This window comes from Electrophorus electricus, chromosome 15, assembly GCF_041902795.1.
Source record: "Electrophorus electricus isolate QZ-2024a chromosome 15, ASM4190279v1, whole genome shotgun sequence".
NCBI classification, from domain to species: domain Eukaryota; kingdom Metazoa; phylum Chordata; class Actinopteri; order Gymnotiformes; family Gymnotidae; genus Electrophorus; species Electrophorus electricus.
In genome coordinates this window covers 4,903,382-4,930,235 of record NC_137511.1, presented here as the reverse complement: position 1 = coordinate 4,930,235, position 26,854 = coordinate 4,903,382, and the positions used below count along the sequence as shown (strand labels likewise).

The 26,854-nt window shown below is 41.0% G+C and overlaps 2 protein-coding genes across 21 annotated transcripts; one reads left to right on the top strand and one right to left on the bottom strand.

Moving 5' to 3' along the window:
* Positions 1-105: 105 nt before the first annotated feature.
* osbpl7 (oxysterol binding protein-like 7) lies at positions 106-14,845 on the top strand. Of its 18 annotated transcripts, none has more exons than XM_081697183.1 (24): positions 106-505; positions 972-1,029; positions 2,644-2,743; positions 3,111-3,254; positions 3,415-3,468; positions 3,561-3,674; positions 3,822-3,977; positions 6,135-6,267; positions 7,771-7,889; positions 8,014-8,097; positions 8,775-8,925; positions 9,504-9,637; positions 9,817-9,906; positions 10,101-10,251; positions 10,420-10,709; positions 10,865-11,002; positions 11,084-11,147; positions 11,235-11,313; positions 11,405-11,549; positions 11,871-12,021; positions 12,233-12,359; positions 12,536-12,658; positions 12,768-12,872; positions 14,710-14,845. In XM_081697183.1, exons 2-24 carry the CDS (start codon positions 1,001-1,003, stop codon positions 14,714-14,716), a joined length of 2,688 nt encoding a protein of 895 aa, XP_081553309.1. In that variant the 5' UTR covers positions 106-505; positions 972-1,000; the 3' UTR covers positions 14,717-14,845. The 18 variants fall into 18 exon arrangements, 17 of the variants coding, with proteins under 17 accessions (XP_081553309.1, XP_081553302.1, XP_081553308.1 ...); XM_081697176.1 differs by having other exon boundaries at positions 2,572-2,743; XM_081697182.1 differs by having other exon boundaries at positions 2,523-2,743.
* Positions 13,381-26,854, bottom strand: tbx21 (T-box transcription factor 21). 3 transcript variants are annotated; one of them, XM_081697189.1, is made up of 6 exons: positions 25,995-26,854; positions 18,640-18,794; positions 18,083-18,204; positions 17,753-17,938; positions 17,367-17,428; positions 13,381-17,025 (listed from the first exon to the last, which is right to left on the bottom strand). In XM_081697189.1, exons 1-6 carry the CDS (start codon positions 26,540-26,542, stop codon positions 16,230-16,232), a joined length of 1,869 nt encoding a protein of 622 aa, XP_081553315.1. In that variant the 5' UTR covers positions 26,543-26,854; the 3' UTR covers positions 13,381-16,229. The 3 variants fall into 3 exon arrangements, with proteins under 3 accessions (XP_081553315.1, XP_026876439.2, XP_081553316.1); XM_027020638.3 differs by having other exon boundaries at positions 17,753-17,911; XM_081697190.1 differs by lacking the exon at positions 17,753-17,938.

Below are 26,854 nucleotides of genomic sequence, written 5' to 3'. Positions count from 1 at the left end.
ATTGCATAGAAGACATCTGGGGGACATGCTTGTGGTACCCTGATTAGTGTTGCTCTTTGCATTCCTTTGTGATAAAATTGTTGATCTTGGATGCTGTTTCCTCTGACACATTGAATGTACTCTATCATTTAAACAAACTGGCACTGAATTTACAACAAACTCAGAATTCATCTGAATGTCATAATTAATCCTATGCTGAATTAGTTAGCAATTAATGAAATGAACATCAGGTCAGACCATGCTGTTTTTGGACCAATGTTTAAAGGTTGAGTTATCAAAGCACATTGAACTGGAAGGGCTGGAGAGGAGCAGCAGGTCATTTTCAGGTCATTTGCTGGAGTGCATATCTGTCCCATCAGAACCTTCTTCCTGTTCATCTAAGTCCTATAGCTCCTTAGTCACTAATGCGGATAATGATTTGGCTCCATTGTGGCGACAACTCCAGGTGGGTTTGGAGGATATTCATTCTGCTCAGTAGTAGAGGACATTTAATGAGGCTTTCCCAGTAAGTATTTCCTTTTTTGAGGATATAGAGTCACACATGTGGGATCATTTGCATGGAAATAAAATTGTGAAATGTCTAATGTTGGCTGCAGCCTAGGAGTCTCAGGTAAGGTACAAGGACAGGTACAACATAAATGCTATTGGATAAGTTGCATGCTTTCTCAAAGTGGTGTTATAGTTAACAGTTTATGTAGATGACAAAATGAAGAGTAGAACGTTGATGTAAATTTTAGTTGTCAAACCTATTACAAAAGTATGTTATAACTTTAAAAAAATAAGACAATGCACAATTAGTACAGTTCACCAGTAATTATGCAGAAAGGGCATAATGATCAGACTTATGGATATGAAGTTGTTTTAACACACATTTAACAGCGTCCCATTTAAATCAGTATAATAAAATAAAATCAGTATAATGTATTCGGTTAGAGGTAACATTTGTAAAAATGTATTTTTGTTCCACTCAGGGGTAGATGCCAGTTGGCTAACTGTGACAATGTCAAAGGAAAACCTGCGTATGACAAGGTATGTCCATAAACTCTGATAATCAGAGAGGGATGATAACTCCATAAATTTCTCTGTAATCCCAAATTTTCACCTTTTTAAGGTTCTTCTGAATTTTCTTCCATGTTTGACTGTAGAGCATGACTCTTATCAGTATTTATTATCTTATCTACTATTTTTATTATCTGTTTCAAAATGTGTTTTATTGTCTAATTAGCTGAAGCATATGGCAAGAGGTTGGCTTATCTTGTGACAATTTTTTTTTGCTGATTGGTGGACACAGGTACCTCTGATAAACAGCACAGGAATATGGACACAACTGATTTTTTTCAAATATTAATGTTGGCACTAGAATGCATTAACATGTATTTTTGGTAGTGGTTGAAATATTTATATCCTGTTCCCACCGCATGTTTCCATACATGAGATCAATCCTGCCTCAGTGATCAAGCATTACCTAACCCAAACATGCTGTTGGCATGGTGATGCAGAAATTAATTCACAAGCTTTAAACACTTTCTTTTTAACACACAGAAGCAGTTTGCCATTTTAGTCAAATTCTTTTTACAAAGGTTTTTTGTAGTCAGACACTGTTTTCTTGGCTTGTGATCAGTGTTCCAGGGATATTCATGCACCGAACTGCTAAAAAAAAGGTTGCTCAAAGCCAATTACCAAAATGGCATTAATCCTCTCACCTAGAGACAGTCGCTGACTGTGTGCTAGATTACGAGCACCAGGCTAAAAATACTGCAGCTCCTCTATTAAAAAAGATTAAGCCTAGAAGACATACATTTTTCTTTAGTACTGAACTTAATAATATAATAATATAATATAATAATATACTTAATAATATACACTTACTGTTGTCAGTTGTTAGTTCACACTTTTTCATCTAATCTGTTGAGACCACTGTCAAAAGACCACCATCTGATCTGATGAGTCCACTCAAACAAAGCTGTTTGTATAACCAGCAGTTAATTTCTCAAGCTTTAACTGTCCAACTGTTGCAGTGCCTGTTATGTATTTTCCATTAGCCAGGTAGAAATTTACTTAATGGGCATGTGTGAACATGTCAGTGTTCTAAGGAGAAGTGGCTGTACTTGTTTGGTTTAAAATACACCTGTCCCTGTATATTGTTTCTATAGCAATCATAATACCATTTTATTTAGCCAATTCTAAAGTGATCTGACACTGGAGGCAGCCAAGCCCTTATTGGCCTAAACCCTAAACAGGTTTTAAGGTCTTTTCACATCTTAACGTGACTGTTTGTCAGGTGTACTTGAGGTACCAATCAGCACACGTTCATTCTAGAAGCTTACTGTTTATTGTTTATAGGTAGCTGAACAGTAAGACTGGTCCCCACGAAGTCCTGACTGTGTGGATGCACAATTACTTTGACTCTTCATGTCACTGTGCATCACTGCACACCTTTAGTTTGGCATCATAGAGAAAAGCTTTGGTCAAAAAAAGAAAGTGAAAAGATGCTGTGGATATGTAATATTCATGCTTTTTAGACATGCGATCCTTGACACTAAGCATCTAGCAGCGCATACATTTACTCAGAGTTCCACCAAGAATATGTACAGAAGTGTACATATTCAGTATGGAGCCCAATGTATCCTCACTGGACCGTAGCAAATCCCGGATGTGTGGACCAGACCAGACACCTGCTGGATGGCATAGGCCTGCCCACTCCAGGAGCAGGAGCACTTCCTCCTCCAGCCACTCACGACAGGTGTGTTTATTTAACATTGTCAGGCACAGTTACACTTGACTTCTAATTGGTTACTAAATAATGGCACAGAGAAGAACAGATGAATAATTATGTTTAGTCATGACATACAGGAAACCTGTTGGTCAAGCTCAGTCTACCTCTGATAAGAAACCTAAAGCTAAACAAGTCTTAACAACTCCTACATACTTGCTTTGCCTTTCACTGACATTTGTATGCATGGTAGGACAGATCTGTTACATTCAACAGAGCTGATATTGTGCCTTTTTTATAAATATTGCACTTGGATATTCTGATATAACTACTTTTTACCATTTTTCATCTTGTGCCATATAGAGTTTGAGTACTTCTTTCGTTCCTTAACCCTCAGAAAGTAAAGGTCTGGGAGGTAATGGAGGATTTACGGATGGATAAAAGTGCCAGTGAAGAGACCAGACATGATGTGAGTTATCCAAGCATCTGTGAAGGATACCTGATGAAGAAAAGAAAATGGCCTCTCAAAGGCTGGCACAAGGTTAATACATTCTTAAACTGTCATATATATACTCCTTTTTAATTATGACAAATGTGGGTTTTAAATTCCAGTTAGTTGCCATACTTGTGTTAGTCTGTTTTGCTTATAAGCGTGGTCTAAGAATTATAACTGATTAGTGATTGCAATGCTTCTTAAACAGAGATACTTTGTGTTGGAAAAAGGGATACTTCGATATTCAAAAAATCAATATGATGTAAGTGTATCTGTATTTTTTATCAACTCATTTTAAACTTCAGAGCTACTTCATACTCATGTTTACCATCCAGAACTTCCTCTATCCAACAGAATTCTAAGGGAAAACTACGTGGGTCAGTGGATGTCAGTCTCGCAGTGATGTCAGTAAACAAAAAGGCAAGACGTATTGACTTAGATACTGGACACATTCTCTATCACATCATGGTAAGCTGTTTTATTTCATAATATCTATTTATCTTGATGGGCCTTTTGAGATACCATGTTATTCAAATGCATTTAAGAATTTGGAGTGAAATGCACTTGATCTGGTGCATTTCTTTAATTTGATTTTATCTTCTGATTCTTATCAAGGCAAAGAGCCATGATCTCTTCTACATGTGGGTGAACAAACTCAGTATCCATCGCATGTATAAGAGGAATGAGGTGGCATTTATTCACAATGGCTTCCTGCAAGCTCTTTCTCAGGACAGAAATACAGCTCAAAGAAAGAATTCCATGCAAGAAGTGGTGAGCCACTATGATAACTATGAGTTCCGTTGTCCCTCCTGAGTATAGGCAATTGAACATTCCATATAGTCTTCTCCAGTTAGTTGTAAAGACTGCTATTTTGTAAAGACTATTATTTTGTAGCTGGTGGGATGCCAGTTTAGTCTTGTACTGGTATTATGGAAAATTTACATTGACTGTATATTCTAAGTTCCATGAGCCCGTAAAAACACATAACAAAGCTATAACTAAGACCGGACCCCAGGGGAAAGTTTTGTGTGTCTAACTGTGGTTGTGCTTGGGGACTAATGTTCCAGTCTCCCGGCTTTGCAATAAATCCCTTATCTCAATAAATCCCTTATCTCCTGCCGCAGTATCAAAACTCTGGATTTTGTGTCACCTTTTCGGCTCTTTCTCAATCCTCTCCTCTTTCTTTTTTCCTCAACTTTGTTGTCCAGATGAAATTCTGTCTCTTCATAATGACACTATCTCTAAAGTCTAGACAGGTTTCTTCAGGTTGTTCCGCTCAACAGTTCATTATTGGGCTTTGTGCTTTAAAAACTACAGGTTGGCATCTTGAGTATTGTTACAAGAAAACTGGCCTCTCTGTTTATTGAGTATCATACATTGATCATATGCATAAATACAGTGTTACTTTATGCTGCCTTCTCAGTTTATCTATCATCTCTTGTTTTTCTTTAATTCCTCAAAGATAACATCAATAATAGCTTTCATTTCCCTTCAGCCACCTCAAAACCTGATGCTAGTCATATGCTTCTTAACTCAGTTGCTGAATCTGTCTACCTTCTCTCTCACTGATTACTCTCTCAAAATTGGATGTAGGAGGTAAATCTGATTCATTTATATGTGTACCTGATCTTTGATTCACATCTCTCAACTTAAAAAGCACCTCTTTTTTGATCTGTTCCCATCTGTCACTTCATCAGTTCATTGTTTTTGGTTCTGCCCTGCATGCCATTTAAAACGCCTGCTGTGATCTACATTCTTAAAAAAAACTGGTCTTGATATTACCGTTCTGGAAAACCACTGACAGAACTTGAACCCCCCCTTCACAGCTCATGGAAAGAGCTGTGGCTTCTCAGCTACAATCTTTGTTATCTTTGTTATAACAATCTGAACCTTTCCAAAACTGAGTATTTTGATTTAAGTGTGGCATTTGGTAGTGTAAATCATAACAGTCTTTTCTCATCTGTCTGCTAATATGATATTTCTGGCACTATTCTAAATTAAGAGATAAACAAATTAAATTAACCTCTTAGATTACTAATATTTTTCAGTTGTCCTAAATCTTCCACTGACAGCTTTCAGTGCTTGCCTCATGTCCTTTGTCCTCTTCTTTTCATTATTCATGGTTTGCTTCTTGGTCAGTTCTTTCATTGTCATGCTCTTAATTTTCATTGTTATGCTAATGATATTCAGATTTATTCTTCAAAAGCTCTACCATCCTTCTTTAGTGGATGTATTTTAACTTTCTGGAACTGAACCCCAGTAAAAGTAAAATTGAAACTGGACTTATTGGCCTAAAATCCATAGTAAAACATTCTCTGGCTTGAAACATAATGTAGATGTAGTGTCTGTTAAACCTTCTTCAGTAGCACAATAGTTCACAGTTTAGATGTAATGTATGAGCCCTCTTTCTTATAAAACTCAAATTGGGCTTTTGGCTAAAAATGCTTTCTTCCATCTTTATAATATTTCATGATTAATTAGAGAGATGGATATATCCTTGTCCATGATATCATATCATCCCATCTTGACTATTGTAACTTGCATTATTGCTGTGCCTGACAAATCCTTATGTCAGTATCTAAACTTTGCATCTTGAATTCATTTTTATTCCAAAAAGTCTGTTTACTTCACCGCTGTCTTCTATCAGTTACACTGGCTGCCTGTTTCATGAAACATGTAGTTTTAAGCCTTCCTACCAGCCTATAAAATCCTCTATAGCCCCCCCCTCTCCAGCTGAGATTCTTCACTCCTTCTCCCCTGCATAAACTCTCAGTGATTCTTATATTGGACTCCTGGCTTGCCCAAAATTCAGACTGGTCACTGTTGGAAGCAGATCTTTTAGTGTCTTAGTTCCCAAATTATTATTATTATTATTATTATTATTATTATTAAGTATCCCATCCAAATTTTTACCCTTCATTATTCCAGAGTGTGTCTATCTCTTCCTCGAATGATGTGCCAGCTCAGACTGCAAAGATATCATCTGCCAACCCTGAAATTAATGAGGCTAAAGTGTCTGCCTGGCTGCAGCAGACACAGGATCCAGACAACTGCACTCAAGGTATTTTATATTTATATAAAAGTGTATACATATATGTATCTACTGAAGTGCAGTGCTATACGGTGCTATATAAACACTAGACATACCAACTCCTTAATTAAAGGCAGCGTTGCTACAGTGTTACTACTATGAGTACTTCTGAATAAGGAGTAGTGTTATTACTAATCCAGCCAGCAGTCCTGTGGTTAATAGTTGGATGGCAATAGATTGACTGTAACCTCTAAATGTATGTTATACATAAAAGATGTGGTACATATGGCCTCATGTACTGAACTCATCAGCCAATTCATTAGACACACTTCCATTGTCACTTTACACTTTATTTATATGTGCAACTACCAAGTATACAACTACAGACTATAGCCATTTGTTATCATACGACTCCTGTCTATTGTGTCCATCGCTGGTCAGTTTATGACCACAGGTGCAACATTAACCAGATAACGTGGGAGGTGGAGCATTCGCAATTCACGAACACGAACACGAACACAGTGTCAACGGTGTGACAGTCTGCCACGAGCCAGTACAGAATCAGGCACTTGTGAACAACGAGGTTTGTTCTATTTACAAAAGGGTCATCCAGATATAGAGTGGTATAACAAGCAGAGGTCAGTATCTGCAGTGTTGGCAGCCAGAACTTATGGAATAGACAAAATGATAAATGGCAAAACAGTCCAGAGTGTAGAAAATCAGAGGACAGTGCAACAGGGCAAACAAAACAGGTTGAAAATCAGAGAGAGAGAGCGAGTACACCGTTGATACTCATGGAAATACTTCACAAGGGACATGGGGAAATGATGATGGACACGTGAACGGGCAGTTTTCACAGGAGGCAGATCTGGTGAGAGTGTTATGATTAGAGGAGCTGAACTGATTGACAGGGGAGCTGGCAACAGGTGAATGTTGGGAGATGGATTTTGGGATAGAAAGCATGACACAGTGACTGTTGCACTAGCACACATTTATCAAGCACTGCAGTATTGCCGGGTTTCTGTGTGTGTCAGTATCAATATTGGGTTGAGAAATATCCAACCAATAGCAATCCTGTGGTTAGAAACTGACCATTGCAGTGGAGCCAGGAGATGGCAAGCACATATATACAGCAGCACATGGGTTACACACTCTAATTGTATCCTTACAGGGCAGGTGTTTCTAAATAAAGTTGCTGGTCAGGATACGGTGTTGGGAAAATGTTAAAATCACACAGCAAAACTCTTTTGAAGCCCTATGGTGTTCTTTATGACTACAATGGCTATGTTTTCTTCGTCAGCTGAAGCAAGAAGACATAATTGAGGCCAATGCTCAGCTGACAGACATGTTTCCACAATACTGTATATAGAATATACAATAGCAGACAGTCAAAAATTTGACAGGTTGAAGAAAGGTGTAACAAAATGAAACAAAACATAAAAAGGTGCAAAGCAATGTTAGAACACCCCATGCGGTTTGGGTAGCTTTGATTTGAGCTCAGCTACTTGCTGTCCTCTCTGTGTTACTGTCCAGAGTTGAACCGCTGTCAGACAGACCTGAGTGATCTGAAGCTACTCGTCCAGAAGCTGCATTCCTTGGACTCGGGCCAGGCTGCCAATAATGGAGAGCTTCAGAGGATCCACAGCATGCAGGTCAGGATGCAAGGTTCCCTGGCTTCACAAAACTCTTTTATTTTGCTGGTGGTTGGGTTAATTTTTTATAATGACATTATGCTACATAGCAGCCCTCTCATCAAACTCTATGGTTAACCCACAGAATCTTTCACTTGAAAAGCCCAAGAAGAAATATGGCAAGATATGGGGCCACAATCGCACACTTTCTCGGGACACTCTAGGGATGGTGAGTCTGCTCTATAAATGCTTTCAGTTTGTTGTTTGGATTACGGTTTATATATGGCCATCAGTGTTTTAACCAAAGTGACTCCTTTTGTATTCAATGATGTGTCTTGGTTTCAAACATGTCTGTTGTTTTGTTTAACCTACTGTAGAAACATTTTTATTTGTGTTGTTAATAATAATAATAATAATAATAATAATAATATTAATAGTAATAAATAAATAAATTAGTAATTGTCTTATTAATAATAATAATAATAATAATAATATTAATAAAAGGTTTTATAATAAAAACTCTTAATAGTGAAGTGCTTTTTTGCTTTAAGACACTGAATAGGATTACTAAATCAGATCAAACTCATCAAGGTTTTTCATGTTCTACAAAGATGAATTAGGTAAAAACAATCAACGTCCTGCTTCTAAACACCTTACCTCCCTATTTGGGTAGAAGTCCCTGTTTTCTTTCCACTGGAGTTTGCATGTTGCACGTGTGGATTTCCTTTAGGTACTCTGGTTTAAGAAGTGTGTGAGGTTGGCATCACTAAATTGGCCCAGTGTGAGTGGGTGTGGTGTGTGTGTCTGTGAGCATGTGTCCTGTGGTGGATCGGTGCCATCTTGAGGGTTGGCTTGGTCAAAACATGCCCTTTCTCTCTTTCCCCTGAGTTCTCTTTTCTTCTCCAGTTTTCATCCAAACATTTAAGTGCTTCGTCCCATCTGGGTACTTCTGTGCCCTCCATTCCTGACTCCATCTCCTCCCAGCTGGCTCCACCAGTGTCCAGCTCTTTTGAGAGCCAGAAGCTCTTCCAGGACATCTGCACCATGTCCCAAAGATGTGAGGAACAATCTTACTTCAACCGACATACATAGTGATAGAAATGCCGGGGGGGGGGGGGGGGGGGGGGGGCGATGGGCAGCCGCAACTGCCACTTCACTACTGAGTTCCACTTCCTAAAACAGATTGATTTTATGTTACCCCAGCGTCTATCACTGTAGATTGGAAGAAAACAGATTGATTTTATGTTACCCCAGCGTCTATCACTGTAGATTGGAAGAAAACAGATTGATTTTATGTTATCCCAGCGTCTATCACTGTAGATTGGAAGAAAACAGATTGATTTTATGTTACCCCAGCGTCTATCACTGTAGATTGGAAGAAAACAGATTGATTTTATGTTACCCCAGCGTCTATCACTGTAGATTGGATAAAACAGATTGATTTTATGTTACCCCAGCGTCTATCACTGTAGATTGGATAAAACAGATTGATTTTATGTTACCCCAGCGTCTATCACTGTAGATTGGATAAAACTATCTTACTCCAGTTATATGTTCTCCCGGAACCAACTGATGAGTGCCAGTAATCCCTAAAGTAGAGGAAAAGGTGATGAATTTGTCCTCTCTCCAACACAGTGCAGATATCTCTGAGTGCTGTGCACGAGGCCCTGTCTCAGGAATACCATCGGATTCAGGAGGCCTGGACCAGTGGCGAGCTTCGCCAGAACACTTCTGTTCAGATCAACAACCTCTGTACCACCCTCACTGAGGTGAGGCTACCAGAGGATCCTCCACAGTGTGATGTTTTCTCAACAGCATCCAAGGGATCCTTTGATATGACACATGCTGGCATGGCTCTTGCAATGCACTCTGCATGCTCTTTGTAACAATGTATGCAACATGCTGTTGTCCTCCTTAATTATGTGGAAGTATATATGTGTATTTTCAGTTAGATATGCAGTCCCACCAAACACAAATCCACTCACGGTCAGAGTGCTCTGACTCTGAGGAATCCTTCCACACTGTGACGCTGAGAAAGGTGTGTCCAACTCCACCCTGAAATTTTTATCCGAGCCTAATCCTATTTGCTCTTTATCAGCCACCACCTCACCCCAAACAAGCTCTTTACAGGTGGCTGGGTTTCACTTATTTAATCTCTGTGCTTGCCACATTTCTTTTTACTACTCCTTTCCTGATGGCTTCTTTCCTGACTCTCCTGTGCTTGTTCTGCAGTCTGTACGCCGTTCCTCTTCGTTCACACCCTCGGTGGCAGACTCAACGGCTGAGTACTTTGACGCGTGCAATGACATCCATCGCACCGAGGCATCAGACGAGTCGGGCTTGAGCGATGCCTCTAGTGCCTCAGAGCCAGACGAGGATCGTGGTTAGTAGCCATGCTGATGCCTCTTATGTATTTACATGAATTGACATCTGTCTATTATAATCTTGTCACGGGCCCATTAAGAAAAAGGTTTCAAATGGCCTGTTATTTTTAGATTAGGATTTTTAATTTTTAAAAAATATTAAAACTTGTGACGGGGTGACCTCGCAGCCACTGCAGCGTGGAAATACCGAGCCAGCCTGTCTAAGGCGCCTACAAAGCTGCGGCAGGGCCAGTGGAGCACGAGCCGTCGCACCAGTCTGCTCGCCACCTGCCCTGACAACAGCCACGTGGGCCTCATCTCCATCCTCTACAATAACATTGGAAAGGACCTGTCCCTTGTGTCCATGCCCGTGGTCCTGAACGAGCCTGTCAACCTGATCCAGAGGCTCTGTGAAGAGCTTGAGTACTCAGAGCTACTGGATACAGCCAACGAAACTGATGACCCCTACCAAAGAATGGTAATGGTCACTTAGACTCACCATGATGATTAATGCTGACTGCAGTGGTAGGGTTATGATGTATAATTTAGCTTGGGAAGTTTGTACAGATTTTGATCACTGTTGCTGGTGCATGCAATAGATGCTGTCAATTGAGTTTTCTTTGGTGTGTTTAGGTATACATTGCGGCCTTTGCCATCTCTGGCTATGGTACAGCTCAATACCGTAACCGCTATAAGCCTTTTAATCCAGTCCTGGGAGAGACGTTTGAGTGTGTAAGGGAAGACAGAGGTTTCCGTTACATCGGTGAACAAGTAAGTGGCTGTTCCAGCAAATCTCACATTTGAGAGATCTGTCACTGAGCTCTCTCTCATTCACTACTGCTCTGTCTATAGGTTAGCCATCATCCACCCATCTCTGCTTGCCATGCTGTCTCTGAAAACTTTTGCTTTTGGCAGGGTAGGTCCCATAACAGTCTTAAGTAGTTTACAGTATAAAATATCTGATTGTCACTTTGTGCTAGGTTATCCTTATTTCTGTACACAGACCAGAGATGGAGGAATAGATTCTGGGGAAAGTCTTTGGAGATAATTCCAACTGGAATGGTGAATGTCACTCTACCAAAGTGAGAGGCCACCACCCTTTAATATTGGCCTAATGGTATTTTAATGGTCAGACAGTTGAATGCAAAACTCTGGTCTTTGGTGTGCCCTCAGGTATGGAGATCATTACGAGTGGAACAAAGTGGTGACATGCGTCCAAAATGTTCTGAGTCAGCAGCGCTACTTAGAGCACTATGGAGAGGTCGTAATCAGGAACCTGAACAACTCTCTCTGCACCTGTAATATCACATTTGTTAAGGTGAGAGTGATTATGTTGGTGGTAGTTGTTAAGGTACTTGACTTGTAATCGGAAGGTTGCTGGTTCAAGCCCCACCACTGCCCACTTGCCACTGTTGGGCTCCTGAGCAAGACCCTTAACCCTCAATTGCTCAAGTTGTATTCAGTCATAATCATAAGTCGCTTTGGATAAAAGCGTCAGCTAAATGCTGTAAATGTAATGTGAATTCTGTGGATGAGACAGTCCTTTGATTCTTTTGCCAAGAGGTGTCAGTGTGTACAAAGTTTATACATGACAAATCTATCTCTTTCTCTCTCTCATACTCTCTCCTTCTTCTCTCAGTCCCGCTACTGGGGCTCAGATACAAATAAAAATGCAGTTCAAGGTCAAGTACTTGACCAGAGTGGCAATGTTGTGCACCGATTTGGTGGATTTTGGCATGAGGGAATCTTCTGCGATACACTGCCCAACCCACAGTGTATTTGGAAGCCACGTAAGTACTGTTTAGCTTGTATATGTTCCATTATCATTATTAATATAAGAGTACTTAGACCTTTCTTGTTTGGTTCTGTGGGCTGGAAGGCAGTTATCTCTTATAGAGTTTCTCTTATTATAGCCCCAATAACCATGCCTGTGATAGTGGAACCTTCACTGTTCTTCACTTGTTTTTATCAGTGAGTAAATGTATGTGTGCTGTCTTGCAGACCTTCAGCCTAAGGACTATAACCTCTACTATGGGTTCTCTAGCTTTGCTATGGAAATGAATGAGCTGACCCCTGACCTTACACCTCTGCTGCCCCTCACAGACACGCGACTACGTCCGGACCAGAGGTTAGGATGTCGATCTATAGGCACTCACCTGGCTTTTTGAAGGCAGAAACATGGTGCTGAAACTCTTTTTAAGTGCCTACTTGGACAGAGTGCTTGTTGCTCCTTGACACTCGTAGAGGGCAGTGTTGGTCACACTGCTCACACCTGAATGTGCTGTGTGCTGTCATTGATGTCAGGCTGCTGGAGGAAGGGGAGGTGAAGGAAGCAGACAAGAAGAAAGACGAGGTGGAAGAAAAGCAGAGAGCGCGAAGGAAACTTCTGGCCAAGAAAGGAGAGGAACACATCCCTCGATTCTTCAGGTGACAGAAGTGCTTATGTTCCAAGTCCCTGAAATCATTATTTTAAACAAAAAGGAATTGTGATACTAAGTGTTCTATTTTATTTTATTTTATTTTTTTGCTTATGTAGGAAATCTGTTGATGATGCTGGTAGAGAAGTATGGCTGACAAATGGAACTTACTGGAAGCTCAGAGAAAATCCTGGATTCAGGAAAATTAAAACCTTGGAACTTTGGTGAATCTTAGAAAAAAACAACTGAGACTGAGACTGTCTTAACTATAAAATATTCTTTGACTTTTGTAAAGCTTACATGAACCTGAACATGAAGCAGACTGTGGAGCATGAATGAACTGCCCAGGATCCACACTGGATGGATAATGGATAATGCTTTTCTCATTAAAAAAATTGGTGTCCCCCTTTCTCACCGCAGAAGCATTCAAGCTCTTCCCTTTCTTAATGAAGAACATTTCCACCTCATGGTGGAAGACAATTCATGTCAGTTTGCCTTCTCCCCCCAAATGCTTATGTACTAGTAACACCAATGAAACACAATATGTGGGATTCATGTGTTTCCCATTAGTGCTTCCAGTATGTGTGTATGCCTCATGTTGTTAGTGCATATCATTATAGTAATTGAAAAGCAATTTATGGTTATTATAAACAAAACATAACAGTGATGGCAGTGCAACATTTTTTTAACCAAATGCAACATCTACAAGGATACAAGGTGCACAGTGAAAACTGACATATTTAAGCTTTTATTACATTAAGAAAAATTCAGATACAATATTTCAGTCTGTACAATTATTTTCTTCTGCATTTCTGCTCTGCAGTCAATGAGCTCCACTGGGCATCTTTAAGATGTTGAAGGAATTTCATCCTCATTTTCACTTAGGTCAGAGCATCTTTAAAAATAATATTTTTGTTACTTTCTGTTCAGCAGAAAAGACTAGATGCACAAGTCCCAAGTTGACATGATTCCACTGGAACACAATATAAATATACTCTATAAACAATCTGATACTGTAATGGTATGTCTGATTGTGAGAGGCAAGTCATTTATTTTATATCATAATCTTGGGGACGATGATTGAGGAAAAGAAATCCTCAGACATTATGACTCAGTAAGGAATTAAATGTCCACTAGAGGTCACCTAAAGCCTAGAATGTCTTATAGTACACCTCTGCCAGTATTCTCAGCGTGCAGCAATGTAACACAGGCTTAAATGCATGTTCAGGAATAAAAAAAGAATGTCAATGACAGATTTTTTAAATTAATATTGATACATTTTATAATTGCACTTGAAATGACTAACAATTCACCAACAGTAAAGATAAGATCAAAGCCACTAATTGCTTGTAGGTTAACACTTAAAATCTCAAGTATTTAATTCAGAAACAATAAACAAGGCATGTTCCTAAAAATAATTAATTGTCCTTTCTGCTTATCATCATGGAGCTCATATTCATATTCACTGGCACACAATCACCCTGAGCTTAATATCTAACCATAGCTTTACAACCCTACAACACTGTGATTGTCCTCTTGATTGCATTGCTAGTATTTGGTTGTGCACAGAAATGAATATAATCTTCTTCCATGTTAAGGTAAGCAAAGCCACATCCATGGCTTTGAAGGTCTGTGACCACAGACTGAAACTTTGACTTTCCATTAGTTCATAAAAAACAAACAAACAAACAAACAAAAACAAAACAAAACTGCAGCTTCATAAAAACATGTTTTAAGCATTTCTTTTTTATCTAAGGGACATCCTTGGCAAGGGCAGTCTTTTTAAAAGATTTTAAAAAGACTGCAGAGTTCAATTGCTGACAGGTTTGTTCAAAAGCTCTGTTTGTGTGGAAGCATGTGTGTCAGAGACAGATAGCGAGTGTGTAAATGTGTGAGAGTTTGTGTGTGGGTTCATGTGTTAGTGTGTGACTGTGTGCACATACAGTAAAGCATTATCTGTGGCTTCCTGTGTTAATCACATCAAATGAATATATCAATGAACTATACCCATGAAAGATAAACAGTGTCTTCCTCTGTTGTGTGCTTTGTTTTTCTCCATAGTTGGTGAGGTAGCATTCTGCAGGCTCCCTCCAGCCTTTTGTGCTGGTGGGCTGTTGCCCACTGGGCTGCCAAAGGTCATTCTCACCTTCAGAAGTCTACAGACCCTCAGAGGTTATGACTCAGCGCTCATTCTTCCTCCATGTCATGGAGATTACGGGGACTGTCTATATGCCTCTGTGTCCAGTCGTCAGGACGCCCCTGTCATATGTGCATTTTTCCACGGTGTCTATCTGCATTGTGTCTTTCATGATGTGCTGTGAGAACTCCAAGACATGTTGCTTTTGCATAAAAAATGCTCTTATGAGGATAATCAAAATTACATTGAAGTATTAGTCTTTAGTTTGTAAATATTATTATATCTATTACAATACATGTTGTGTAAAGGGATTGTTTGTTTTGTTTGGTACAATAAAGTGAAATGCAAATGTTCAGCAAAGTTTTCAAACTACAGAAACACCTAAAGTTAAAAGAAATAAACATGCTTGGGCATTGAACTTTGAACACCTCTGCCTCTCCTTCTTCCTTTCTTCCGTTCTCTCGCTCTGCTTCTCTTTCTCTGGTCCCCCCTCTCTCTCCTCATTGCGTGCTTGGTGAGTGGGTTTAATGTGCTTGCTGATCATGGTCTTTAGCTATACAGGGACGCAGGCATTTCTGGACTGATTTAAAATCTTCTGCTGTCTGCGGCAGATCCAGAGGTTTTGATTGAACGTTTCAAAATTATACCTTAATTCAACTGATTCTTTGTTCCTCTTATAAATAAATCCTCTTTCATTTATGAAGTGATGTATTAGAAATGTATTTACAGCGGTAGTACAGGTTTGTTGAGGTATGTTCAACAACTGTGTTTGAAGCATGATTTAGCAGAGAGGGAGCGTGGAAGGTGAACAGGAAGATAAGGTTCAGTGAAACATCTGCTGACGTCTCTGAGCACAAATCTATTGTTTCCCCTAAAATTGCTAGACAATCTCTTACATAACCCTCATTACTCATTTAGAGTAGTGAGGAAAAACGTTCTCAAAACATAAATATGTCATCTGTATATACTATATGTTAAATCTGAAGGAGTTGTGTGTTTGTATGCACGTTTGTGTGTAAGTTGAAGAAAAGTGGGCAGGTCACTTGAGAGGGTGTCAGTAGGTGTGGAAACTCCTTAAACTGCTGCAGCTTCTTAATACAGCAGATGTGTGTTTTTGTGTGGGTGTGTGTCTCCAGGCCAGTGTTTCAGCCACTTTATCTGGATTCCTCACCCTGTCTGACACCAACCTTCAGAACATCTCTGCCTGACCTTTTCCCTCACACAGCATGGCAAACACCAGGGGCAGTTCAGCTGTAACACAAATGGGCTCAGAGGACCAGTGGCACCAGTGCTATAGTTCTGTGTAGGCTCTTTTTGTCCCGTGTTGTCCCCTTTCCAGAGTCCTTCAGAGCTCAGGCCCAGACATGTGCTATAGCTCTGTGGCTGGAGAGCTGGGCTGAACTGGGCTGAACTGGGCCATAGCTGTGCAGGAGGCTGATGGCTCTCAGTGGGTGTAGAAGCCATAGTAGCCTGCATCGCTGCTACTGTCCTTCTCGCAGGCCTCGCTGCTGCGGTTGGGTGGGGAATTCTCCGTGCTGGAGGTGTAGGGCGACACTCGTCTTTTCTTGCTCTCGCCTCCCTCAAACAGGCCTGAGTCGGCTGAGTCCACCGATTTGACAGAGGGCACCTCCACCCATGGCTCCTCTGCGGCTTCCTTCACCTTATCCTGATTCAGGGGCAGCCTCAGGGGTTCCAGGAGCGATGGGGGAGGCTGGAGGTGAGAGTTCACGACCGTGGGAGAGGACGACGTGGCTGGCGAGGACACAGGGCGGAACCAACCGAGGCCCGCCGGCGCCTTCCCGGGGTGGGGGTGCCCGAGATACTGTGGTGATGGCCTGCTTGGGTTCCAGGTGGCCGGGCTGGCGCTGGACACAGGTCCAGCACCGAATGGTCCGTCAGGGTAATAGCTCAGCGGGTGGTGGGGCGACGTCTGCAGGGAGAAAGGCTTGTACAGATTGTTGCCAGAGTAGTCGCCCTCGAAAGAGTTAAAGTCCAGACGGTTGGTGGGCACCCCCTGCTGGCTGGAGAGATACCAGCGGCCATGGGGGCTGGCGGCTGGGTCTTTGAGGCCCTGTTGGGCCATGCTGGCAGACTCACGGGTGTAGAAGCGGCTATGTTGCAGAGGACTCATATACTGCTCGAGTGGGTAAGGTTGGTGGGGGTAGCAGCTGCCTGACATGAGCTGCTGGCCTTCCGTCGGGGAGGGCGTGAGCCGGTCCGCATCAGGCGGCGTGTAGAGTCTGCATGGCAACATCAAAGGTCAAATGTCAAATTCAACTGACAAAACCCCTGCAGAGGTGTTAACTACAAATATCTCATCAGGCTCAGGGGCACCGGGTGAACTCTGAATGAAAAAAAAATAACTTTGAATACAGTGTTTAGTGATTATATACACAAAGTATAACTATTTTATGTGTAGTATGGTTTAATCTTAAAAAGAAAGTTCTAATATATATGTTCAAAGATTGTCATAAAAGGTTTAACGAGGCCCCAAGAAGAAGAATTGAGTGTTTTTATATGAAATTCAGCCTTTATGTATTTTGTTGTTGTTGTTGTTTGTTTGTTTATTGGGGGTACTTACGTGTCATAATTGTCTCTGAAACCTTTGGCGAAAGGGTTATGGTCAATTTTCAGCTGAGTGATCTGTACAAGAAAGGGCAGGGGCAGAGCATTGGGGAGAGGGGCGAAGGTGAGGCTGGGAGACCACTGTTAGTGGGACATGACTGATCAAAATCTTACTCCTAAACTTCTAAATTATTCTATAACCATCACATATATCCAGGGCTCTGAAATGCAATTTATTCAACTAAGAACAGTGACCTAATCAGCCTTGACCTGCCCTGTGTAGAAGCACCTTGCATCAGGTCTTATCTGTGGTCAACTTCTGGGTGTGATCTGACTAAAAGAAAGCCTGAAACCAGCAGGCTGTGGAGAGGCATGCGGGTGGAGGGGGACGAGGTGACTCACGTCTGCGTTTTGGTAGGCTGTGACAGCAATGAACTGGGTCTCGGGGAAGGTGAATGTCTGCGCTTTAGAGCTGAGGAAGGGGTCTTCCGTTCCGTCGTCCTTCACCTCCACTATGTGCAGGCGGGGCTGATACTTATGGAGAGACTGCAACACTATCATCTGGGTGGGAGATTGAGCCGTAGGCAGCTAGATGGAGTTAACGCGACCCATGCATGTTTTGTGTTCTCACTTTTAAAGTAAGTTCTCTTCCCTGCATTTAAATGGAAGCTCTAGGTCACAGCGTAATTCTGAATGCTCCAGCCAATTTCGTGTAACTAAGAAAGTTGGTACCTGTGCCACATTGTTGGAACTGCCCTTGTTGTTGGTGAGTTTCAATTTGCCAAATGAGACCTCCTGCCTCATCCAGTGATTTCCAGTGTTGGGCGAGTCAGGATGCATATACATCCTGTTTCCTGTGCCAAAGAATCAGACATTTTTACCATGTCGACTACCAAATGTATCAATCTTTTACATCCCTTACCATCAAATATTTACACTTCTTAATGGGTTTCTTAGTGGATTTGTCTGCATAGTTGAAAGGCCAAATATGATAACATGGCACAGAATGGAAACTTGGCTTTGAGCAGTTAGTGCAGTTTCCTATGCAGTGCAGAGCTAAACTGCAGCAACTGCTGCCAAGCTCCAGCACCCAGCCACAGTGGCACGTCCGCCTGCATGGGTTTCTGATTGTGGTGTGACATGAGAGATATTTTTCTCATAGCCACAGTAGTCACAGCACTGAGAAGTGGGGCTTTTTATTTGCACACCGATACTCTCAATGCAAGAAACAACAAAAAACAGAAAAGGTAGATACAGGGTAGCAATGAATGCAGAGGTTTGCTGGGTACCTGGCATGTTTCCCTCTGCTTTACCACACTGCACCCACTTGCCTCCCTGGTACCTCCAGTGGTGTTGGTCAGCCAGAACCACATCCACGTACACGTTGTAGTGAGCTGACGGCTCCAGGGTGGTGATGTTGAAGTTGAGGAAGGGGAACATCCTCCTGTTCAGAGAAGGGACACAGAACCAAAGGCAGGAGTTGTCAGGTAGAACGAGACGCTTCTGATGAATACTGCTCGCCGGAGCACCCATGACCACATGAATTTGACAAGGCCATGACACTTTTTTCAGGAAACACTGATAACGAAAATCCTTCAGGTGCTGAAGTGAATTGCCAGTGTCAGCATGACAATAAGAAACAGGAATGTACAGCAGCCCTAAAGAGAATGAATACCTGATCCTGTTGCATGTATGGCAATGTGTTATTCATACAGATGTTTTCTTACATCAGTGTATCATCAAAGCCCTAGCTTGAAAATGTTTAAACTGAGTGTGAGTGTGTGTGTCCATGTGCCTGCATTTGTGTGTGTGAGTGTGGTGTTTTTGAAGCCCTCTGAGATGGAGACATTCGGAGGAAGAGCAGGGCAGGGTATAGGTGATTTTTTAAAATTATGTCTGTTTACAGAAGCCGTGGATAGTAGAAGTTGCTGATTACTGTAGCCTTACATGCATAGCAGACTTTGACTATGGGGGATTTCATCAAGAGGACGTAACTCAGAGGACACTATATCTCCAAGCAATGAGGGAAAGCGTCACATGTAGGAACACCTAATCACACACATGCAGCACAATACAACCGTTGCAAGGTTTTCAGGCTTAGCAAACAAATATTTAGTACTGTTGTATTTTACAAGCAGTGGTGTAATAAAAGCACCTTGTGAATGCATTTACATTTAAAGTAACTCTTGCTTGCTCATTCGACACAGTGGTGTCACGTATGTATAAAGTCTGTGTGTGATAAACACCATGGCAACTGGTGGAACAATAAGACAACAGCGACATTTGGCACATCCTCTTACACGCGAGCCAATGGACAGCTATGGCCTGTTTTCTATCACGCTGTAGAGACATTGTGTTCTGTAAAAGGATTGCTTTCACCACATGGCAACTGATCATTCATGAAGTGGCATGGGATCATGCTCTGCTGCTCACGCATACATTTGCACCTCATTCTTATCTTCCTGTCAGGCATGAGATTCAAAGTAATCTCATTGGTGGCTGTATTTCATTCTGTGAAATTCTGCGAACCCTTATTCACAGAAATATTTGCTAAAAGGGTTTAGGATTTGAATATGTTCTGAACATTCTTCACTCTCCTTTCTGGTCTCCAAGGCTGTGTAATGCTTACAGGGCACCTATAGATGAACACATATTGAGTGAGGTGGATGTTGTAGTCAGGTCTTATTTGTTCAACAGTACCTAGAAGACCATGAAGAAAGAGCATTCTATGCATCTGTCACATTCAAGCTTTATACGTGTAGAACTAGTACCTATTCAAACCTCACCATAGTGTGTTTGAGATAACAATATTAGCAATTCATGACTTATGACACAGAGTGACAGTATAGCCTCCAAGAGCAAGTATTATAAATAATCCTGTTATTGTACATGCATACTGGGTGGTAGTAGAAATTGGTTATGTATTTCCATTCATGAATTATCAGGGTTGAACGAATAGGCTTAATTTACACAAGGTTAAAAAAACATTTACTCGTAGTACTAAGATCTTATCCCACTGATACGTGATGTGCTTGATGATAACCTGTCATCAGTCTGACAGCCCAAGCTGCTGATGAAAAGCCATCATTTTTGGATGGAGAACTGGCACTGAAAAGCACCGTGGCGCTGAAGACGGAGACTGTGAGCACTTTCTTCTTCCATATCAGCTATCAATATAAGTGAGAACAGAAACCAGAGTCTCTGAGGCTTGACTCTGTACCAGTTTACTCTCTCTGCCCCCTCAATCTGATTTACAACCAGAAAGCATTTAGCTATCACTTCCCTCCCCACTCTGAACTCCATAGTTTGTCATACTTATCTAAAATAGACGATTTATAAGAAATCAGTACTTGCTCAGGGGGAACATATGGGTTTACCACAGAGAAGTACGTTTTAAATGAGTAGGAGGCTCAGGTTTACTATGACAAAAATCAAAAATGGTTAATCTATGGAAACTTCTTTGCGACTTGACTCAGTGGCAGAGTCAAAGCTCTGCCAGTAGGTGGTTGCCAAACACAGATTTGCCTTCACTGCTGTCTAGGACACTAGTGTGCTCAAAAAGTACATTTCTAATCATTTCTGTGCATCTGATGGTTGTTTTCTTCATTGTGTAGGTGTAATTTTTGTGTGTGTATACACATGCATTTTTGAGGCACGTAAGTATGAAATGAAACTTAAAAAGATTAAACATGACAGAGAAATACAGCATGCTATGAAACTGACCACTTCCTTTTAAAGGTGAGAAAGTGCACAGTGAGTCAGAAAGATGGCAAAAGCAGATAGATAAAAAGATAAACAGAGGAAAGAGAATAAAGGAAGATTAAAGATAGAGTGAAATGTGTATGTGTGTGCATTTGTGCGCGGGTGTGTGTGTGTGTTTGTGCGTGTGTGTGTGTGTGTGAGAGAGAGAGAGAGAGAGAGAAAGAGAAAGCGAGAAAAGCAGAGATGTGAGGCAGAAGATATCTGAGTGACTGGAGTGACTGGATATTCTGTGAGGAAAAGGCTTTTCTGCTTGAGTGCACTCACTGATTCACCAGGACAGGAGTTCAGGTCCAGTTTATGTCACTGCACGTACACTTTATCATCTGCGACGAAACCATGCCAGTCTGCAGCTGCTGGTGGACACGGCCAGGTTTTAAGGCTTGACTCTAGAGAAAGCCCCACCTGCTTTGGCCCTTTTGCCTATCATATTGTTCTTGGTTCTTGTGCACTTAATATCACATCTGATGGGTGTGGCTCTGGTACAGAATTCAGTGTGCTATACATACACAATGTTTGTCAGGGATTACACCCATGTGGTGAGATTAGAAACCACTTAACAAATACTGATGGTGGAGCGGTGACACTGTAAATGCATCTTTTCTGTTGAAAAACAGAGTGAACTCAGCAACCACAGTTACATCCCTTATAACAGACAATCCCTTTGATCTCGATGTTCTTTTACTGAACTGGATCTGCCACATGTCATTCGCATCTATCATTGCTGCTCCACTGGATTCTCCTTGAGGTGTATACACATATACACACACACACACACAAAAAAAGAATAACGGGTCTTTAGACGAGCAGCCAGCAGTCCTCCACTTATGGGGAACGGTGCTGCAGAGTTCTGCCTGCTTGCAGCATGACTCCGACGTCTCCATACCACCATCAACAGCTGAACAGGAAGTGACATGTTCAAAAAAAAAAAAGATAGAGCAAATGCAAACATCTAAAATAGACAGAAATATCCCCCTGCCTTTGTAGAACAGGACACAGTGTACAATTGGTACAGATTTCTTAGCATTGCGCCAGATGAAGTCATGGTAGCCTTATACTGTTTATAATAAGCAAATATGTTACCCAATATGTAATATAAATAACAGAAAAGACAGAGGATGCCTAACATCAGGCCACTGCATTAATATTCACTGGATGACTGCTGTAAAAGTTCTGCTGTAAGGTCTTTACAAACATTTTTTGCTGTCTCATTGCACTTGGTACATTAGATTGCTTGATGGGCATTATACGAATCATGGACAACCTTCTGCTCTGCTTTACTTGGATGATAAAAACTTTCTTATTTTTGCTAAGACATACACACAAGTGGCACCACTAACTTTGTTTGTGAAGCTGTTTAATTGCAGTTTCACACAGTAAACACTACATTAAATATAGCATCAAACAGCACAGGAATATGGTAAAAGTCGTAATCTAACTGTGTGCATTGATTAAACTTGAGGCATCTACGCAACTGCTCACCTAAGCATGGAGAACCCCCCCCCCCCCCCAGCATTGAATTAACACCTATAGTGTTCAGTTCAGTCTTTGCAGTGTACCTGCAAATTTTCAAATGCTCTTCAGGCTCATTCAGACATTTAATTTTCAATTGTACAATGTAAATTTGCTGAAGTGAAGAAAAGGTATTTTACTCTGACTTTGACCAGAGATTCGTGTAGACCTCTCAGAAGAGGGAATTGCAAACTACAAAGAAGCTACTGAATCACAAATCCAGGAAGAGCACCAGGAACCCATATCTATATATATATGGTACCTATCTAACTTTAATTCAAACATATCCTTCGATAGGAGTACTTTAAAATGAAATAATATATTTAATAGTTCTGCCAGAGGATGAAAAAATTAAGTGTTTTTCATTTTTTTATTTGATAAACATCATGGTCCCAGTAAGTTGATCTTTTGATAAATTTATCTCCACATGCATATACTTCCTTTGGTGCTTTCCATCCATGAAGTCTGGCTATTATTCCTGAGCTCACACAGAGCATCTTTAATCAAGCTGGCACGGTCACAGAGAGTGAGGCTTAGTGTCAGACATGATATTAGAGAAACCATGGGCAGTTTTAGAGGAGAACTTGAAAAGGCTGAAGACCTTTGCTCTCGTCTCAAGCTCTGGGCTGTACAGCGCATTTCAAAGCTTGGACTCAGACTACATCTTACCGCACTTCTGAGGAAACCTGCCTCATTGCACAGAGTACCAGACCAGAGGAGACAGAGCAAAGAAAGAGAAAGACAGAGCGTGAGTGGAAAAAAAACCCCCTTTCCTTCGTTTCCTGCACATCAAAGCTACCTCCACTGATGTGCATGGCGATCAGAGCTCCATCCTGCCCCTAGCCTTGTCTCCACCACCTCCACCCCTCTCTTCCTCCTCCTATGGCAGTATTAGGTGAGCTGGGTTGCTTGTTTGTGTAGACACCCACACCTTCCAAACCTTATTATGTACAATTTTGCACATTGCTGGCCTAAGTTTGCCTGGGGCCAGAACATGGAGGGGAAAAATTGTGAAATGTAAATGCAAAATTTACAGTATGGCTGTATTGTGCAGGCTGATCAGAAATGAAACAGGCCAGCCCAAAGTTCACTTTAAGGACACTATAATAATCTAGACACATCGAAAATATCAACAAAATCTAGAGAATAACTCACCACAAATCACAAATATGTTAGATCTGAGGTTTTATTCTGCTCTGTACCTAAGGGGATTGACAGGTCTAAATGACGTTACTTGTAATACACGAGTGCCTTGGGGTTTTTCTCTATTTTGAAGTATTTGTCATTGTGAATCTCCAGTGAATCTTGCTTCTGTGTTTATCTTCTAGTATTAAGGTTGCAGAGAATGTTGCAGTAATGCTTTGTTTTTGAACAGCCACTGTTGTAATCATCTTCATGCTCAAATTAATTTCTTCTCTCACTCTCTGACTAGCAGATTCAGAATGTGTGTGTGTGTGCATGTGTGTGTGTGATGTTTGTGTGGTGTGATGTTTGTGTGCATTGTAGGTGTAGATCTATTAATTACTTTAATCATATGAGTGGGGCAACTATCACTGCAATGTCATTTTCCTCAAGGTCTCAAGCCATCTGCCAGTATAAGTTACATCAAAAAGTGTGTATTCACTTATATGCTTGCTGCATGCACCCTCCCCCAAATGCACACACACACACACACACACACACGCACACACACACACGCACACACACACACACACACACGCACACACACACACACACACACACACACACACACACACACGCAAACACAAGTTAGCTTGCAATCTTATGTGCATCATTATATTCATTGGGAATTCACATGAAAATAAATAGGTATTAAAAGATTATTAACTTAAAATGCTGCCAGACACATTTAAGATCCACATACTAACATTTTTATATGAGAAACCCAGTGTGCATTTTAAAATTGTACCTTTGCACTTTTTGCCAGATGTCATGTTATGACATCCAGACACTTAGAAAGCGATTAGTACATTGTCAAAATGTTTCCAGTCTTTCCATTTTTTAAATGGAGAACAGGAATAAAATGTTAAAAGGCCTAAAATACAACTGTAGCTTATTTTATAAACTGATTCTCTTTTTTAATCATCATTATCATGGCGCACTTATTTTTACTGAACATTCTTTGTATGGTTAAGGAAAATGAATTACTGATTACTTATTTGATTATTGACACAGGTCACCAGAGGACAACACAGGTTCTACTAGTGCCAAAGCTACTTGTAGAAATATCTAAGAGATGTTTTTAAGTTTAATATTTTCAGGAAGGAACAAGGTTTTTGGCCTGTTTATCTTCATCACATGAACCAGTTTAATAGGTTGACATACTTTTGTATGCATAAAGACCCAGGCCTACTCTAGACAACTATATAACGCGGTAAATTTACAAAAAACTTTAAAACCATCAAAAGGTTAACTTTTTTTTTTTCTAGCGCAAAATAGACGAATTTAGCCATACACGAATATTGTAGGAAAATGTAGTTTTAAAAGTCAACGCCAGCTGGATATGTTGCATATTTATTAGATTAATAAATCTAATGGGTAGAAGTAATGCTCGTTGACCTACTGTTATCTTTGTAATCGTGTTCCTCTCTCAGGCGAATTTGTGTTATATCTTTCTTTTTCTCTCCTTTAATTGTTTATTGTTGCATCTGCGTTAAGTTCTCAAGTTCTGAAACGACAACACAATATTCTGCCTGTTCGCCGCCTGAACGTTAGAGCGTAACTCTACAGAGCATCATACAACAGACTTTATTCTTTTCACGTTTCCATTTTATTTTTAAAAGTGTGTAAACAGAGATATTTATGTCACCTTTTCAGCCACGTTTCAAATTAAGGATGATGCAGCTGTTTTATGGCGACCATCTACATATAAACGTTTGTGTATCCCGACAATAAACAAGTCAAGAAACACTTGGCCTAAATAACCTCTTTCGTTTCCCTATTTTCATCTCTCTTAATTAGACTTCTAAATTTAAGAGGCCCCACACAGCGGCTCGATTTCCTCCTATCCACATGCTTCAGCTGGCACACAAGGCTTTATTCACTGGGCATCCCGCAAGCGATTTCTTCCTTGCAGAACCTTAAATTACACTTGACGTGAATGCGCTGCACTAAGTATAGGCTACTGCTGCCATCCTACGATACGCGCAACCTTCCTTAATAAATCCATGCTAAAGCTGAACATCACTTGTGTGGATGACTAACTTCTGGATGTCATGTTGATAAAACCCTTTACTCCAAGCAGCAGTTATGCACAGTTCCACACTAGACAAGACGACACGCGCTCTGTAATGTTACAAGGCTGCAAGCTTGTAAACTTCATGTACGACCGGGTTTCGCTTAGCCTACTTACCTCCCCTGTTTTGTAATGATCATCTCAGTTTGGTATTTGTGAAACTTTGCCCACAGCGGGTAATTGTTCAGGAGGACCTGCGTTTTCCCGCACACCTGTACACCAGGTAAAGAATACAGTGGTGCGCGTGGATACCCATGCTGAAAGTGTGTGGGATAACTGTCCGCGCCGCCTGTGTATATTTCTTTACTGCTCGGTGAATATCCGTCTGCCCCCGTCGGCACATACGCCTGTCCTGTCCCGCTCCTGGTGGGCGGCCGAACACTGCTAAAATGACAGTTACTGAGTGGAGCTGGGGAGAAAAATCTTCCCGTCTGCGCTCCGAATCCGGCGACACTCTGATCTGCGTGGTATGGTAGTGGCAAATTGTCCTGTCCGTTTTGAACAGAATCTTGATAATAAAACCTGGGGTCTTGGATACCCATTTTGAAGTCCGTTAGCTCCTTGCTTCGGTGAAGGTGACCGCTCACATCGACGTCTTTTGCGAAACTTTGCGCGTCAGTTCCATTCAACATATTGAGATAAAAATTACCACCTATGCCGCCCATTTGCAGCCCTGGTCTGAGCGTACGTGCAGAATCATAGGTTGACTGGTTGTCTTCTATACCAACTAAAATAAATTTCCTTGAAAAAAAACTTTCATGTAAATGACTAAAAGCAAAGGGAACTCTTTACTAACTTTGCGTAGCAAAAGCTTCCGACTTCTGAGAACTGGTCCTGCCTAGGTTACAGATGAAATACGACTAGTCCCATTTTAAAAATGCCCAATATTAGAGGAATACTGGATTGATATAATTACACTGGATATATCTTTGTAATATTTTTTTAGTTCAGAATGAGCCCTTCGGAATCAAACACAT